At 38.7% G+C, this 15,578-nt stretch overlaps 3 protein-coding genes across 3 annotated transcripts; 1 reads left to right on the forward strand and 2 right to left on the reverse strand.

Moving 5' to 3' along the window:
- Window positions 1-846: 846 nt before the first annotated feature.
- On the reverse strand, window positions 847-4,243 carry LOC306837694 (growth hormone secretagogue receptor type 1; the record flags this gene model as incomplete). Its single annotated transcript, XM_079365440.1, has 6 exons — window positions 847-1,052; window positions 1,656-1,736; window positions 1,885-2,073; window positions 2,419-2,695; window positions 3,653-3,828; window positions 4,108-4,243. 6 exons carry the CDS (start codon window positions 4,241-4,243, stop codon window positions 847-849), a joined length of 1,065 nt encoding a protein of 354 aa, XP_079221566.1.
- A 1,349-nt stretch (window positions 4,244-5,592) lies between these two features.
- eci1 (enoyl-CoA delta isomerase 1) lies at window positions 5,593-9,701 on the forward strand. The gene is made up of 7 exons (XM_079366487.1): window positions 5,593-5,720; window positions 6,749-6,874; window positions 7,041-7,168; window positions 7,322-7,468; window positions 8,161-8,282; window positions 8,419-8,597; window positions 9,116-9,701. The coding sequence occupies exons 1-7, from the start codon at window positions 5,678-5,680 to the stop codon at window positions 9,280-9,282; spliced, it is 912 nt and encodes a 303-aa protein (XP_079222613.1). The 5' UTR covers window positions 5,593-5,677; the 3' UTR covers window positions 9,283-9,701.
- A 759-nt stretch (window positions 9,702-10,460) lies between these two features.
- Window positions 10,461-15,005, reverse strand: dnase1 (deoxyribonuclease I). Its single transcript, XM_079366488.1, has 9 exons — window positions 14,887-15,005; window positions 14,264-14,402; window positions 13,850-13,938; window positions 13,607-13,693; window positions 12,719-12,834; window positions 12,087-12,199; window positions 11,798-11,952; window positions 11,470-11,563; window positions 10,461-10,727 (listed from the first exon to the last, which is right to left on the reverse strand). The coding sequence occupies exons 2-9, from the start codon at window positions 14,399-14,401 to the stop codon at window positions 10,671-10,673; spliced, it is 849 nt and encodes a 282-aa protein (XP_079222614.1). The 5' UTR covers window position 14,402; window positions 14,887-15,005; the 3' UTR covers window positions 10,461-10,670.
- Between the last annotated feature and the right edge of the window lie 573 nt (window positions 15,006-15,578).

The raw sequence follows: 15,578 nt of genomic DNA on the forward strand, positions 1-15,578 counted from the left end.
AAACCATGTTGATCTAATTACTTTAAATAGTTTTGTATTCAGTAAATCAAAGCCATTGGAAGATACTCTGAAATGATCAACAACATCAGTTGAGATGCTACAGTAGTAATAATTAAGCCCTATTTGCTGATGAGGGGTTGTAATCTGCAGGCCGGTTTAATTGGCTAATTGTAAAATCTGACCCATATTGAAACCTGTGCTTGTCTAAAATGACACAGTCTGCTCCCTAAAAAGATAATTTGCTAATAAATCAAACCCATTCACTATATTGATACAACAGCTATTGTACTCTGATGTCATTAAATTGGCCGATACCTCAAATGCTACAATGACGTATTGCTGTTTTCAAGGTTGATCGCAAGTAGTATAAATCTAACGAATAAATTGAATTGTTGTCATTAATTTATAATTTATACCAGATAATTGCTTAACACTCTCAAACGGTTGTTTGCTAGAATGCTAACATAAGCAGTTGTATTTTGGTGGATAGTTTATTTTACCCTTAAATATGGCCAAATGTCTTCCTGCATTTTGTACTACCCATTGTCATCTCAGTTGCTGAACAATTTGAACGTTTATTGTCACTGTATATCTATTTTAGCTTCCCATACATTTATGCTTACTTGCATCTTAAAACACCACGGTGCATTATTCTTCTGATAGCAGTGTTTAAGTGTCTCACTTTGTGACCACATGAATACCTTTTGGCATGACTAGCCATAGCAAGAAAAGCACAGAACAAAAATGACAGGAATCCCTGCCAAATAAAAGCCCAGCTAAGTTGAATGATTTGTGTTTAATTTCCCCTCTATTCCCTTCCTCTATCTTTGTGTTCAGTGTTCCCCCTCACAGAGTAGTTGTGGAGTGCTGCCCTGTGAGTGTGCGCCGTCGGTGAGTCTGCGTGTGAGAGTGTGTGTGTATGAGGCTGTGGACAGCATGTCTGTATCTAACAGACATCAGGTTGTACAGTAGAGGATTGACAGCAGCACTAAGGTAAAAGAGGACAGAGGACACCAGGTTGAAGTACTGAGACAGATAGTATAGAAAATAGTGTGAATCAGGTTGTGTGTATGTATTGTTGAAAGGTGTGGCACTGTAAATGTTGTTTGCTGTCAAATTGGATGTGTTTGTTCCTGAGGTGGGAGGTGTGTCGTTTTGTGAGTTTATACAAATTGGCGCCTTGTTTTGGTTATTAGAGAGTGTGTGACCATCTGTAAAGTGAGGCCTGTAGGTGTGAGTACTGGTGCTTGTGTCTATGAGTAAACCACTGTGTGAATTTGATATATGTGTAACAATATCTTCAATAGTACGTGTGTCATTATGTGAGGAGGTGTTTTCTTCTATTTTGTTTGCATGTTTGTTTCTATGATGCATATTCATTTTTGTGTCTGTGAGATTTTGATCAATAAGTGTTAGATCACTGGAGTGTGTAGTTGTGTGTGTACCTGTCTGTCTGCTGAGAGATGTCATTTGATTAAGGTCAATGCTCAAATCCTCAGATTGTGTGCCTATGTTTGTTTGCATCTTAGTTTCTTTGTCTGCCATGTATGTGTCTACATCAGTGTGTGAGCTCACATCACTGACTATGCAATCTGAACCAGCATTCATCTCCCAGTGTGCATTTGTGTCAGGGTATACTTCCTGTCCATCAGTACTACTGCCCTGAGAAAGAGAGAAAATAGTTCGACCTAAATGGAAGGGCAGCCAGCAGAGGACAAACGCCAACACAATAACACCTGAAGAGGGTTAATAGAAAGAGGGGGCAGGGTGGACAAAAAGAGAACAGGACATTTGAGTCAGTTTTAAAAACAAGGTAAGAAATATGACCTAGTGCACAATTTCTATGTGATCTTGTTAAACTGTGGTGGTGGGTGCATTTCTCACCTAACATTTTGACAGTGTGCCGATGACTCTGTTCTCTTCGGCTACTTTGTGGACGGAGCCACAGCGTCCGTCCAATCAGACTATAGACCAGTCCCAGGATGCAGAATGGAACCAGGAAGTACAAGTTGGAGAGAATCATCATGGCTGACAACAGACCGGAGGAGATAGCGTAGTCTGTAAACCGGCACTCTCTGTTGTCAGGGAGACCCCAACCTCCATCAACACTTTCTTTCACTCCTCCTTCCTTTTTCAACCTTTTATGCATTCCCTCAACTTCAAGCCTTTCTTCCTTAATACCACCTCCCTCGTCTCTTATTTTTCTTTTATCTCCTTGTTTGGTGTTCTTTCTTTCTCCTATTTCCAGTAGTCTCTTTTCTTTTTCCACCAACAGTATTTTCTCACCAATGCTTTCTCTCCACTTTATTCCCTCTGATCCTCCATCAATGGAGACAATTTCTCCACTTCCTTGTTCCCTTTCACCTAACATAAATCCACCTTCACTCCCCGTCCACCCTCTGTCCTCGATCCATCCACCAATCCCTGGCTCCTCTCCCACGACTTCCTCCACTCCGACCATGACCAACACCGGTGCGGCACTGACGGCCGCACCCAGCCACAGGCAGCCAATAAGAGCCCTGGTTCTACGGCGTGTCACCAGGGTCTTGGCAGTGATAGGCCAACAGACTGCCACGTACCTCTCAATGGAGAGGAAGGTGATGTGAAGGATGGTGCAGAAGGTGCAGCACTCTGACATGAACATTGTCAGCTTACAGGCAAGGTCTCCAAATGGCCAGGGTCTGGGCCTCCAGAGCTGTTAAAGACACAGAAATATTTTTACATCCAAGACATCTTTATTTTCCTCTTATTTCACTTCATCACAAAGTAGCTGCCACACTCATGTGCTCATAAGTTTTGTTATTAGGGAACACTTCAGTTTAAAACAAAGCAAAATATTTTATTTGGCCTAAGAATCATAGAAGGTTTATAAGAGCCCAGTTGAAAAAGTGGATGGACTAAAAACTTTTTAGATTTGTTATTTAGGTATAACTCTGAGTAAATGGTAAATGGACTTCAGCTTAGAGTGTAGTGCTTTTCTAGTCTTCTGAATACTCCAAAATCGCATTTACTCCATATGACGCACCTCTCCATTCACACACTGATGGCAGCGTTTCCTATATAGACTGACCATCGGAAGTAACTAATCCCATTTATTTATCACCAAGTAGTGGGATAAAGTATCTTGCCCGAAGAGTCATCAGACGTGCTGTGGGAGTGGAGGATCAAACCATCAACCTTCCGGTTGAGAGACAACTGACTCTACCAATCAAGCCACAGTGTTATTATTACTATTACAAATATTCTTGATTGCTATTGTTATTTTTATTGGATGTTTTGATAATGTTGTTAGTGTAACACTAATGCTATAGTCTGATGAATTGAATTGAAGTGAAACTGAGAAATGTACCTTTGTTTTTTCTACACCAAAAAAAAACAGATTTCTTCATGCATAATGTCTTGTCATACTCTAGGTATGAAAAGACACTTTAGTGCAATGGAAGAAAATGTTATTTGGCAGCAGGTACTCCCTGAGGCGAGGGAAACAGAGGGTCGAATAAACCAATATGGAACACAATTCCTAGAAGTACGCCAACACATCGAATGCTGCTTGACACAAAGTACTAGACACCTTGTGTGTGTGTGTGTGTGTGTGTGTGTGTGTGTGTGTGTGTGTGTGTGTGTGTGTGTGTGTGTGTGTGTGTGTGTGTACCTTATACAGATCCAGAGGCAGCAGTAGCAGTATAAATAGATCACTGACAGCCATACTGCTCAGGTAGAGGTAGGTCGAGCTTCTCATGTGAGGGCGGAGCCAAACCACCAGAATTGTTAATATATTTCCCAGCAGGCCGAAGAGCATCAGCGGAATATAAATGACAGTCACACACACTGGAATATCAAATATTAATGTTTTATCAGAAACACTTTGTACATATTGTTTGTCATAAATAAAAGATGAAGAATGAATGGTTTTCTGTTTTAGTCCATGAAGAACTTCAATTACTTGTAGATGCAGTGTAGTGCAACATGTTAGGCAGTTCAGATTCTTTCTTTCTTTGTTTTATGAGATAAAAATAAAAAGATTTCTATAGCTATATGTTGGTAACTTAAGCACAGAGCTATTGCAAACAGACAGACGCAATGTCTTCATCATAACCGTGTACCCACCTAACTTAACTAAGCCAAATTCTGGTTCTTCCCACTGGCACTCTTGGTTGGGGCAGTCCTCCAGGGAGCCCGATGCAAGGCCACACTTGTTATCTTCACAGCCACTTCCCATGTCTGCCGACTGTATAAAATCCATAATGCCGCCTAGTGGGGTTGGACAGAAAAAGTGTCACTGGAGAGGTGAATGTTCCCTTGGTTACAGGATATAGATGTGACGCAGGGCGATGGATTTGTTGTTATGCTCAATCACAGCAAAGATTGAAGGTGGAGGTTTTAGGTGGAAAAGGTCTTGATCTGCTCAAAACAAAGGAAAAACAACACATACAAACATGTCTAAAATGAATGAAACAAAGGCATGATCTGTATTGTTTTTGTCTCATATGAATTGACACTCATGGTGTTCACTTGCGTACACAGTCGAAATTTACTATTTTCAAACCCCCGAACACTAACAAAAGACACATGGGCTCATCATATCAACCAAGCTTCATTTGTCTTTGAGGTCTTTTTGTCATCCTCAATAAAGCCACCAAAACCAATGGAAAAATCCAATTAATAAACAGGCAATCAAATGTTTTGTACCCAAAACTAAATAAATGTGGTTCAAATGAAAGAAATACATCCAGATTTATCCTACTAACAAAAATAACACACATTAAATTACATAAGAAATATTAAACTCACTGATGAAGGACCTTCAGCTCCTTGTGTTTCTCCTGTTACAGTCACACACTTGTGATTTGGTAGTAACTGACACAGATCTCTCCTCTCACCCACTCTCTCTCCCCTCTTATCCATCTCTCTCTCTGTCCCTTCTTTCATTGTCCACTCCTACCTGAAAACAAAAGCCATTTCACACTATGGTGTTTTACTGAAAAATATGTCCACAAATTGGCCTCTATCACAAGATCCAGTTACACTTTAAAAAAAAATATATAATTTAATCTAATCTAATTTACATGTTTGAAGAAAAGAGCATCTCAAATTTCAAGCTGCAAAAAGGGAGGACTCTCTCAGATCTTTACATCACTGAGGTCGCCTATATCAACATTTTTATGCAAAAAAGTTAAGACTTAAGAATGAAAGCATTACAATTTTGGTCTCCTGCTCAACTAGCCGATCAAGTTATAGGGAATAGTAAGACACTTTATGTTGTGTTGAATTGCTTTTGTTCCTACAAAATAAGGTACACCACTTGCGTATATATTTTAAAAGGGAAAAAAAAGTAAACACTTTTAGTCTGATTATCATTTATAGAACAAAATATTACACACATGCACCATAAATTGCTCTTTCAATAAAGTAATATCACACTGATTCCTTTTAGGGGTTTTTTTCTGTCCAATTACATTATTTTGTTTTAAGATTTTAAAGCCTACTTACTGTTCAAAGTTTTTCCAATCAAACGTTATTTTCCATTTTCTTTGTAATAAAATGTATTCAGTACCTACTCCTAGGCAGCAGGTGGCGGTGTTGCTTCTGAAGGGCTGCTTTCAAAGAGACAAGCAAACACAAAAAGCCAAGTAGAAGAAGATTGCTCCAGCTCACTGACGGAACCAAGCTGCACAGGATGGCATTGAGAGCTGCGTTGAGGAACAAGTGCGGTTTTTCAAGTATGTATTCATGTATGAGGGGCCACGTTATATAGAGAAGATTTAATTGCATGCATTCAGATTTCAGTCTTTCTAACAGACTTTGTGAGTTGATATCCGGCTGCCAGCTGTCTGACTGAGCCTCTGTGTTTTCTGTAGAAACTGGAGCAAAGGTCACAGGACACTACGAGTACTTGAACTTTTATTGGGTAGACATAAAATGTTTAGACTTTATTTCAATGTCTGCACCCTACGAAGGCTTTGAAGCCCCCACAAAAAAACATACACACGCGTTTATCTCGGGTTCATGAATAATGATCCTGTGCACACACGTAATAATAGATTATTGATGATGATTATTTTAGGGGTGTTCTTTCGGGGTCAACTGTGCCTTCTATGCATCACACATATACTTGGAATAACATACGTTTAATCAATATCTCACTAAACATTCAGTATACTCTTTCTGCTTCACTGACAGTTGAAGAATATTTACTTTATTGATCTCTGAAGATAAATTAGGATAGGACATTAGAATAATATTTTACTTGTCACAAAGTATTCTCCCTTTTCATTTTTAATCCCTCTTGAAGCCAGTTATTGAGAAACGGGAGTGGCAAGGCAAACTAAAACAAGGCATTCTATTACACTATGCACTATGTTAAACGTGCATTTGATGAGAGGATTTGCAGGTAAAAAAAAAAAAGTTGGCTTCACCTGTAGAATAGAAAAGAGAGCCCCACTTTCATCAATACAAATTAAAAAAAAATAAAAAATACAGATATGACTGGACATTGGAGCTGAGAGGATCTGTTGCACAAAACAAGCCAACGGCAGTGATTGACATTCGCATGCATGAAAGATTTCAAGACCAATGCAGAGCTGGCTTAACACTGAAGTTGCTATTCTGGACTTAATGCAGACAACGATTGAGATAAATTCTCAATTCTCTTTGCAAACAATGTGAATGACAATGTGATTAGTGTTTGTGGTGTCGTAGTAGTTTTTAAGTGTCGTTATCAACACTAACTCTTTGTATGTGTGTTTAGGTCTTCTATCCCAGCTCTCCTCCTGCAGCAGTCATGGCGGGGTGCGAGTCTCTCCAGCCTTCATCGCTCAGCGGAGGAACAACTCCTCCGTGTCTGCAGTCAAAGTAGATTTTGACCAAAGCACAGGTAAAGATGTAAACATCATCTCCATCCCTTCCCTGTTTCTCTTTTTCTTTTACGTTTTGTTCATTGAAAGCCCTCTTTCACTAATGGAACCCACAATGTACTATGTTCTAACATCCATACTTAAGATATCCTGGTAATAAAATTAGCATGTCCCTTTTTTCTGTAGGTGTGGCAGTGCTGCACATGCAGAGTCCACCTGTCAACAGCCTCAGTTTAGATTTCCTTACTGAGTTCTGCATCAGCGTGGAGAAGCTAGAGATGGATAAGAGCTGCAGAGGCCTCATCATCACCTCGGTGCAGTAAAATCTTTAGCTAAGAGCAGTCTTACTGTAGTAGTATTAGATGTGTCTTGTTGTAGGAAATCCATTTTGAAGTGCTTTCATTCTTGTTAGTAAATTGCAGACATTTCTTTGCTTTGAGTATTTGTGCTTATTGCTTTGATTTTAGAGCCAGCCAAAGGTGTTCTCAGCTGGTCTGGACATCATGGAGATGTACGGGAAAAGTCCGGAGCGCTGTGGAGTGTTCTGGAAAGCAGTTCAGGAAATGTGGCTGAAACTGTACAGCTCCAACATGGTCACTATTGCTGCAATCAATGTACGTGTGAAACCACGCCTACATAGAGGCAGAGTGTAACCCTCCACACTCTAAAGTCCATGCTCACTGGACGGGAAACATCTGCTCAACATTATGCAGCCAATTGTTGAAGATTCTAACAAATTAACTTTGGCTAATTCAAAACACAACATCAGGAAGTAAAATTCAGACTTTAGCACACTTCATTTTGGTAAGGTTGGTCGATAAAGTCAGTATGTTAAGTCCATCTTGGATAGATTTTTTTTGTGAAATGATCACACTGAATGGCTGGGAAAACTCCAAAGATCAAAACTGGCTGAGTATAGCTTATATTCATCCTCGACAGATGTTCAAATGAATCCATTCCTCCTGCTGATGCCTCAAGTCTAATTGCTTGTCTCCTTTTTTCCTCTCAAAGGCTCAGTTTTTCTTGTTTTGTTGCTCATTGCAACATAACTGCAGATTTGTACTGTGTTGGTAATTTATCCCAGCGAACAGTAACTATTTGGCAATTTTCTGTTGATCTCAAGGAGTCAAAACTAACGTCAAGCTACCACCATGTCATAAAAAGTCAATGGGGAGAGATTATTTTCCCTTCCAGTGGGATTACGATTTATTACGTTCTGTCTCTCCTGGGTTTCTGGAGAATCCTGTGTCACACCAAAGGTGAAGAGTTTTTACATCAACTGTTGTGTTTGCCACTCCCCTCGCAGGGTTCCAGTCCTGCTGGTGGCTGTCTGATGTCTCTGACGTGTGACTACAGGATAATGGCAGACAACCCTCGTTTCAGCATCGGCCTCAATGAGACGCAGCTTGGTATTGTTGCACCTTTTTGGTGAGGACTTCTCAGGATGACGATAGCTGTGAAAGTGGTGAAAATGTTCATAATTATGATAGTGTTAGTTGTTCAAAAATGTCAAAGGACTCCGCTTAACTTTCACACTTGCAAAAACAAATACTACTGTTTGCAGGTTTAAGGACACCCTCGTCAACACTGTGGGCCACCGACATGCAGAGATGGCCCTGGAGTTGGGGTTGCTCTACAACCCCTCAGAGGCCCTGAAGATCAGTCTGGTGGACCAGCTGGTCCCAGAAGACCAGGTTCTCATCACAGCAGCACAGACCATGAAGAAGTGGTTGGCTATTCCAGGTACAACAAATTTCTTTTGCACCTCCAAAATAGGAGGTTTTATGTTTTAGAATACTAAAACATAATCACATAATAGTTTTTTTTTTTTACAATGGCTAACATCTTTATTTCCAATCTGGAGTCACATTTTCAAATCTCCAAATACTCTACTCTTTTCTTACTGTATGTATCTTTCATTTTTTTGTTTACTAAAATTATCCTTTAAAGTTCAATTCAAACAAGTGATAACAATTCTTTAATGAAAAACAATCCTCCTTCCATCCTTTTTGTTAATGCAAGAAATCAGTGCCCCTGTCTTGCCTTCAGTATCAACGTCATCAAGGCGTGCTTGTCTACATTAAATAACTGAGTGCTTCTGTAATTCACACACTGCAGTCACACTGTGGGACAGCAATATTATGCTGTTGTGAAAGTAATAAGGCATATTGACTTCTGATCTTCTTTTTTTTTTATGGCGCTGTTGCTGAATCACAGTTTGAAAAAAAGCTTTGGTCATTTTGTATCTATTCAATTTACAGATCATGCAAGACAGATCACCAAGTCCATGATGAGGAAGCCAACCATTGAAAAACTTGTGTCCAAAAGAGAGGCTGACATCAACAACTTTGTTAGCTTCATCACTAAGGACTCCATTCAGAAGTCTCTGCGCATGTATATTGAGATGCTTAAAAAGAGAAAGGGCTAAAAAAGAGAGGATCACACACGCACACTATGTGTCTACACTATAGCCTTCTGTTTAATGTCTTCATTGGTGCTAAGGTTCTTAAATAAATCTCTCCACAACTCTCTGTCACGTCATTGTTCCACCAGCAAAGAATCACATGTTCAATAAAAAGTTTGATCCCCTCTTACCAGGCAGAGACACAATTAGCTGGGGGTAGAAATACTCAGAAAAACTTTGCCAATGCTTCACTAAAAAAATCAATGTTTTTTGATCATTAAGAATGACTTCATGCTAAGCTCCACCATAAATGTTTGCTACGTCATCTGTATCCTTTGTAGCATACGTATGCAGTGGTATTTCAACTTTGCAGTAGGCTAATATTTGTACTAATAAAAAACATTGACAAATGAGTGAATAAATGTGTGCCTCTGACAAAGAAACACGGGTTATATGATTATAGATCAGCTGTTGCTAGCATACGATACTGGACTTACCTAGCTAATGTAGGTTCATGCTAAACTGAAAACTTCTCCACAGTTATAACATATTTCAAATAAAAGTTATGTTCAGTTGGCTTAGTTCTTTCTATGCAGCATTCTGTAATAAAAAGCACCACCACAGAGTACTCGGGTTTCGGTAGCTGTAACATCATGCAACATAAGTTTGTCAGGTAATTGTTGTAAGTTTCCATAAACCAATTGATGCATTGTTGTGTCCCATGCAGTGGAAAGTCTTCTCATTCTGAGAAATATGTATTTGCTAAAGTTTTAGTTTATGTTTGGGCAAATTAGCACAACCCTTTGATAGACCAGATTTGTTCAAAGCCTTAGTTATAAACCCCATTTCACCTTGTCTATATTCCAAATCTGTTTTAGAAGCCTATATTTTTGTCCCACTGCTTTCACATGAGTGACAGACCTACTTGAGGTTGTTGCAGTAGGACAGTCACTGTTTAGTGAAGTGCTTTAGTGACCTAAATCTGCAATGGTCCTATTGACCATGTCACCTGTAACAACATATTTATATTTTTAAAATGTCTATTTGGTAGACTGATTGTTGTAGTAATGTTTAAAACACTTAAAGTATGTAACACGATAGAAAGATGTTCTTTCTCTATGTTCGAAAATTTGTTTGCAACCTAATACATTAGAGGTGGATAGACTTAAGATATTAATTGAAGTGCTTTCAGAATTTTAAAATGATCTCCAAGAAAATTCTTTTATTCCTGTTCCTTACTTTTAAGCCTCTTCAGGTGCCTGTTCCAAGAAGGAAGTTAACGATTAAATGTTTTGGCATTTTGTTTATTTTGGTCTTGTTCGTTGCAGCACAGTTTGCAAAAGTTAATCCAAAAAATACTTGTGATTCAGATTCAGCCTGGAGGCCGGTGGAAGGGTGGTGAGATTCAGGACTCAGACTACAGGAGCGAGCTTCACCTCCACAGGGAAATGGTCACTGACAGCATATGCCTAAAACACAGACATTGTAGGAAATTTGACATGCAGTTGATTGCTTCAAGTATCTAAACCAGTGTATTTTTCCTCAAATTGCACTTTTTGTAATGAAATGTAAACTAAATAGGCCATCAAAATACCTTTTCATCTGTCAATTGTAACAGTAACCTTTTCCTGAGCCTGATTGCTCCAAAGATAACATAAATACAACAGAAATGTTCATCAATCAATTTTAATAATATACGAACAAATGCCCCTCGAATAGAAACTCTTTCACCTTTAACCACCAAAGTCTGCACAGATACTGCTCACAATACACCTCTTCTATTCTGTGCTATGAAATCAAGGTGCTAGAGTTAAGGAAAAATAACACCCTTAGCAGGCTCATCTTGCTGTTTTAGACTCTTTTCATAGTTTGCTGCTAACATGACTTGTTTCACAGTTGCATCAAGGCTTAATGTTAGGAAAGGAGTACAAAGAAACAGCAATGTGCCATCAATGGGCATCGGGTCAGAATTCAGAAGTCCAGTCAGTAAACTTTACTTTTGTTTAAGAAAGGTGTATTTCTAAATTTTAATTCAATAAGATTAATAAATGGGAGGCAAATCACACATGGGATGATTGAAACATCACAGCTGAACTACTGTGCAAACAACCAATCAAGGGGAAGGAGAAACCAGGAAGTAAATTGAAGGAAGTGAGATAGGTAAAGTGAAACGTAACAAAAAAGGGATTTACAAGACATAAATTGTTTTACCAGATTGTAGCCAAGATTCAAGTCAACCATGAAGTCGTAGACCTCAGCGCTGCCATGCACCACTCCCCTCATCATGTCAGCAGTGACCACAATCCTACAAGTACAGAAAGAGGGGTATCATTAATAGTCCATGTAAACATGTGCGTTGAGTAAATTGACTCAATAAATGGACTTCAACCACTCTTCTGATCACTAAAAGCGCTTTTAACACATTCACCCATATACACCCATATACACATTTATATTAAGTGTCCGTCAGTATTTACTAATCCCATTCACACACATTCACAGTGATGGACTGGCTGAGTGTCTGCGTTCCTCCGTTTACCTGTCATAAGCACAGTAAGTGTGTGACACTGTAGTATCAGCCTCATCAGATATCAGCCAGTGGAAACTCTTGTCAGTGAAGAGGCGGATCTGCTGCCAGTCGGAGCCTGACACATAGCTGCAGCCTGTGTTGAAGTCACCCAGCAGCACGATGTCCTGCAGAAAGAGAAGACCCCTCTCGTCAATGTAACTTAACAAACTGTCCTTTGCATCACTCCTTATTTATTTGCTCTCACTAAATACTTAAAGTGTGCTGGGTTGTGTTTGTCAAGCTGATAAGGAGTAATCACATTGGTGTTCCAGCGGTTGCGGACATCAGACACTACATCATACAGAGCATCAGTCTCCTCCAAAGCGAAATCTGGAGAGGTGTGCTGTGGGATCAGAACAAAGTTCCTAACAGCTAGAAGACACACAGAAGAAATAAATAAACTTAGGAGAACAAGCTGAACCCCAGTATCTTTTAAACAACAAACTGATTTGGTAGAATTGAAACATCTTTGCTGTTAGTATTAAGCTGAAGCAAGTTGTAGAGTTTTAATGCACAAATAACAACTAAGTCACAGTTTATGACACCGTGCCCAGAGATTGAAACTCAGCAAACACTGATTATGAATCAGTGAGCGCAGAATATAAACTGTGTACAAGGATCTGTAAACAGAGAGGACAGTATTATACAACAATCTTTTTTTGCTGACACCAGGAGGTGCTTCGTAAGAATCTGTTAATAGAGGTTATACTGAGAGAATTACTGATGGGTTTAAAGGGCAACTTGGCAGGATGTCGTTGAATACAACGAGAAGGCAATGATTCATGTTCACAGACCTTATAATCTCGTCCAATAATCATCATGTCAATAAGAAATTCGATATCACTGTTGGTTGGTGGTAAAAGGGCACAGTAGCAAAAATCCAGAACATACTAGTCGTGTTGGAGGAGAACATGACGACGAAAGGTTCTCTGATGAAGGTGTCCGTCCCACAAGGCTCACAGCCATCATCAAAGGTGTAGCTTTTAACCACAGACACCTTCTGCTCTCTGGACAGGAAACACAAACAGATGTGTTTGTCCTGTATCAGCTCTGCACATTCTAGAAGGATGATGGGCTGATCCTGAAAATATGTTAGCGAGTAAAAGTGGTGCATGTGTGCACGTAAATGTTTTACAAACTGTATTTATCATGAAATACAAAAGTATGTATATAAATTAAATGTAATAATACCAGTACAGGGTACGATAAATAAAGCTCAACCAATATTAGTATGGTCCAACATTTGTAAATTCATTTTACAAACGAACATGGTGAAAGTGCATTAACTGAGAATTTGCAAATATTTGAATTTGTTACTCAAACATTTTCTTTAACTTTAAAAAAGTTAATCATGCTGATCAATGTTTTGATTTATATTCATGCAAAAAATGGCACCAGTTTTTGCAAATCATTGTGTCAATCTCTTGTTAAACTGCCCAATAGTACATGAGAAATTATTGATGCATCCAAATTCAAATGGTTCTTAAATTACAAACATACATCCAGAATCTCAGTAAAATTGTGTAACAAATCACTCTAGGAAGACACATCATGTTGCATGGTTAGCTTGTATTACCATAATTAATAGCGATAACAACAGTAGACTCATTTTTACGTAATTCATATATACATACTTATATACAGTTCTGTTGGGCAGTGGGCCCATCAGCGAATAAACCTTCATAGAGGCAAATAAGGTGGTGAACAAACACATCTGGAATGACCTACACAAACTCAACAATGGACAACCAAGAAATAAGTTCATGCCCTTCTGTTTACCTGTAGAGGAAGAGATATCTCTCCTTATAGGTGCTGCGGCCCAGAGGTTCACTAACGATGTGACTGTACCTGAACTGAGGAGAACCTCTGAGAAAACACACGCAAACACACACATATAAACACGACAAATAGACAATGAGCATACATTTATACTTTTTGTAAAATAATATTACGATATTTCAGGAAATATGATATTTTAGCTATGTGTGTATTCCCTACACACAGTGCTATTGTCGGTCTTACTTATTCACATGCTCCATGAGTTTTTTGGTGGCTGACAAATCACTGTCTCTGACTTCTTGGATGAGAATGATGTCATAACGGTGAACAATCTAAAAAAACAATTATAGTTCAATATGGTTCTAGAAAAAAAGGAACAAAGCGACTTCAATTCAAAGTATCTTTTGGATGTAAAATATTAAGAAAAAATGCAGCATTTCTCCTTTAATCTTGAAGTTACTCCAAACAAGATAGAAATAAAATCACATTTAGTTTTAAATGTTGTATAAAATAAAAGGGAAGTCAAATACAAGCCAAATATTGTGTTTTGTTCACATAGCCAATTCATGCTATATATTTTTTTTATCAAATGTGGTGACACAGTTAAAGAAACAGAAATATTGGATTCCAAAATACATATATAAAACTGTTTCTGACCGTGCTGATGAGGTTCATCAGAGTTGTGTTGGAGGCCTTCTTGTCTCCATAGGACTTGATATTGAAGGCTCCCAGCAGCAGTGAGGAGGACAGATTCAGCAGGGTCAGAAAGAGACTCAACGCACACACCCAATGCATTCTGGACAAAAGAGTTGTAATATAATAAAGAGCAATAGCCATTTATAGTTGAAGGTCTTGCTTAAACAGTATATGAGACATGTGTGAGACACGTGTGAGAGATTAATGAAAACTGAACATGCACATTTCCTGCATTAAAAGGGGACCTGAATGTGTCTTTACTGTGGGAGGGAATGACAGAGAAAACACCTGCAGCCTCAGACACATGACATGTGCTTGGATGTGTTGTTTTTTTTGTGGCGTAATTCAAGATAAAAATGTATCGACAATTGGAAGTGCTATTTGGAATAAGGTTGTATGAAAAAGTAGATGTTTTAGTGTCTTAACTCACTTGTCACTAAAATCTTTAATTTACTGTTGTACATTTTGTCAACAGGCTATAAGTAGCCAAATTCTACATAGCAAGACATGAAAAATAAAGCACATTCATTCATGTATTATATTAACTGTTTTGCATCAAAGAATAGTCCAAGGTGCATATTTACCTTAAAAGTCTTTGCTAGGAACAAGGACGGCTGTTGTGAGCAGAACACAGAGGTTTCCTTGTGAGAATCCCAGGAGGTCTCCGAGCTGAACCACCTTTTCGTGTCTCTGACAAATTTTCAACCTGAAGGTGCATGTCACTTGGTGCTGCTGGGGGGGGGGGGGGGGGAGAGGAGGCGTGTTGTGGATGTGATCCAGGGTTTTGGGTGGTGTTACATGGCAGTAGGTCATTTGTGTTTTTTTGGGCGTTATGTCTACATGTAGGACACAATTTAGTGGTCTCTGTAAAATCCAGAAAAAATGGTGACATAGCTGATTGATCAGAATGTGTCATACGAGACAACAACTTCAAGAGCCACACTACCTTAAATGACCTTATTACCTGCCTTAAATATACCTTACAGGTAGTTTGATGGTTTTATAGAAGGTTAACAATCAACATGGAAGCTTAGATTTATTTGGAAGAATGGTGGAGGTTGCCTGATAAATATTCTGCTGTAATTGTTCACATTTCAGTGTTTGCTGGCCAAAGCATTTGACGTTGCTTTAAAATGAAGATGCATGTTTGAAAAAATACCTCTGAATTTTTACACTCAGTTTAAAATGGAAATAGTTGCAAAATATTATATAAAAGGAATTTGAAACCAAGTTTGGTGCTTTACAATAAAGCTGACACTATTTGTATATGTAATAC

Source organism: Symphodus melops (assembly GCF_947650265.1).
Source record: "Symphodus melops genome assembly, chromosome: 17".
Taxonomy (NCBI): domain Eukaryota; kingdom Metazoa; phylum Chordata; class Actinopteri; order Labriformes; family Labridae; genus Symphodus; species Symphodus melops.

Coding starts and splice junctions, on each gene's coding strand:
- eci1 (XM_079366487.1), top strand. CDS start 5,678: ATGGCATTGAGAGCTGCGTTGAGGAACAAGTGCGGTTTTTCAA. Junction 7,469..8,160: donor TCACTATTGCTGCAATCAAT/GTACGTGTGAAA, acceptor CTCCCCTCGCAG/GGTTCCAGTCCTGCTGGTGG. Junction 8,283..8,418: donor GGTATTGTTGCACCTTTTTG/GTGAGGACTTCT, acceptor TACTGTTTGCAG/GTTTAAGGACACCCTCGTCA.
- dnase1 (XM_079366488.1), bottom strand. CDS start 14,401: ATGCATTGGGTGTGTGCGTTGAGTCTCTTTCTGACCCTGCTGAATCTG. Junction 12,200..12,718: donor GTTCTCCTCCAACACGACTA/GTATGTTCTGGA, acceptor TGTGTCTTCTAG/CTGTTAGGAACTTTGTTCTG. Junction 11,564..11,797: donor ACTTACTGTGCTTATGACAG/GTAAACGGAGGA, acceptor CTGTACTTGTAG/GATTGTGGTCACTGCTGACA.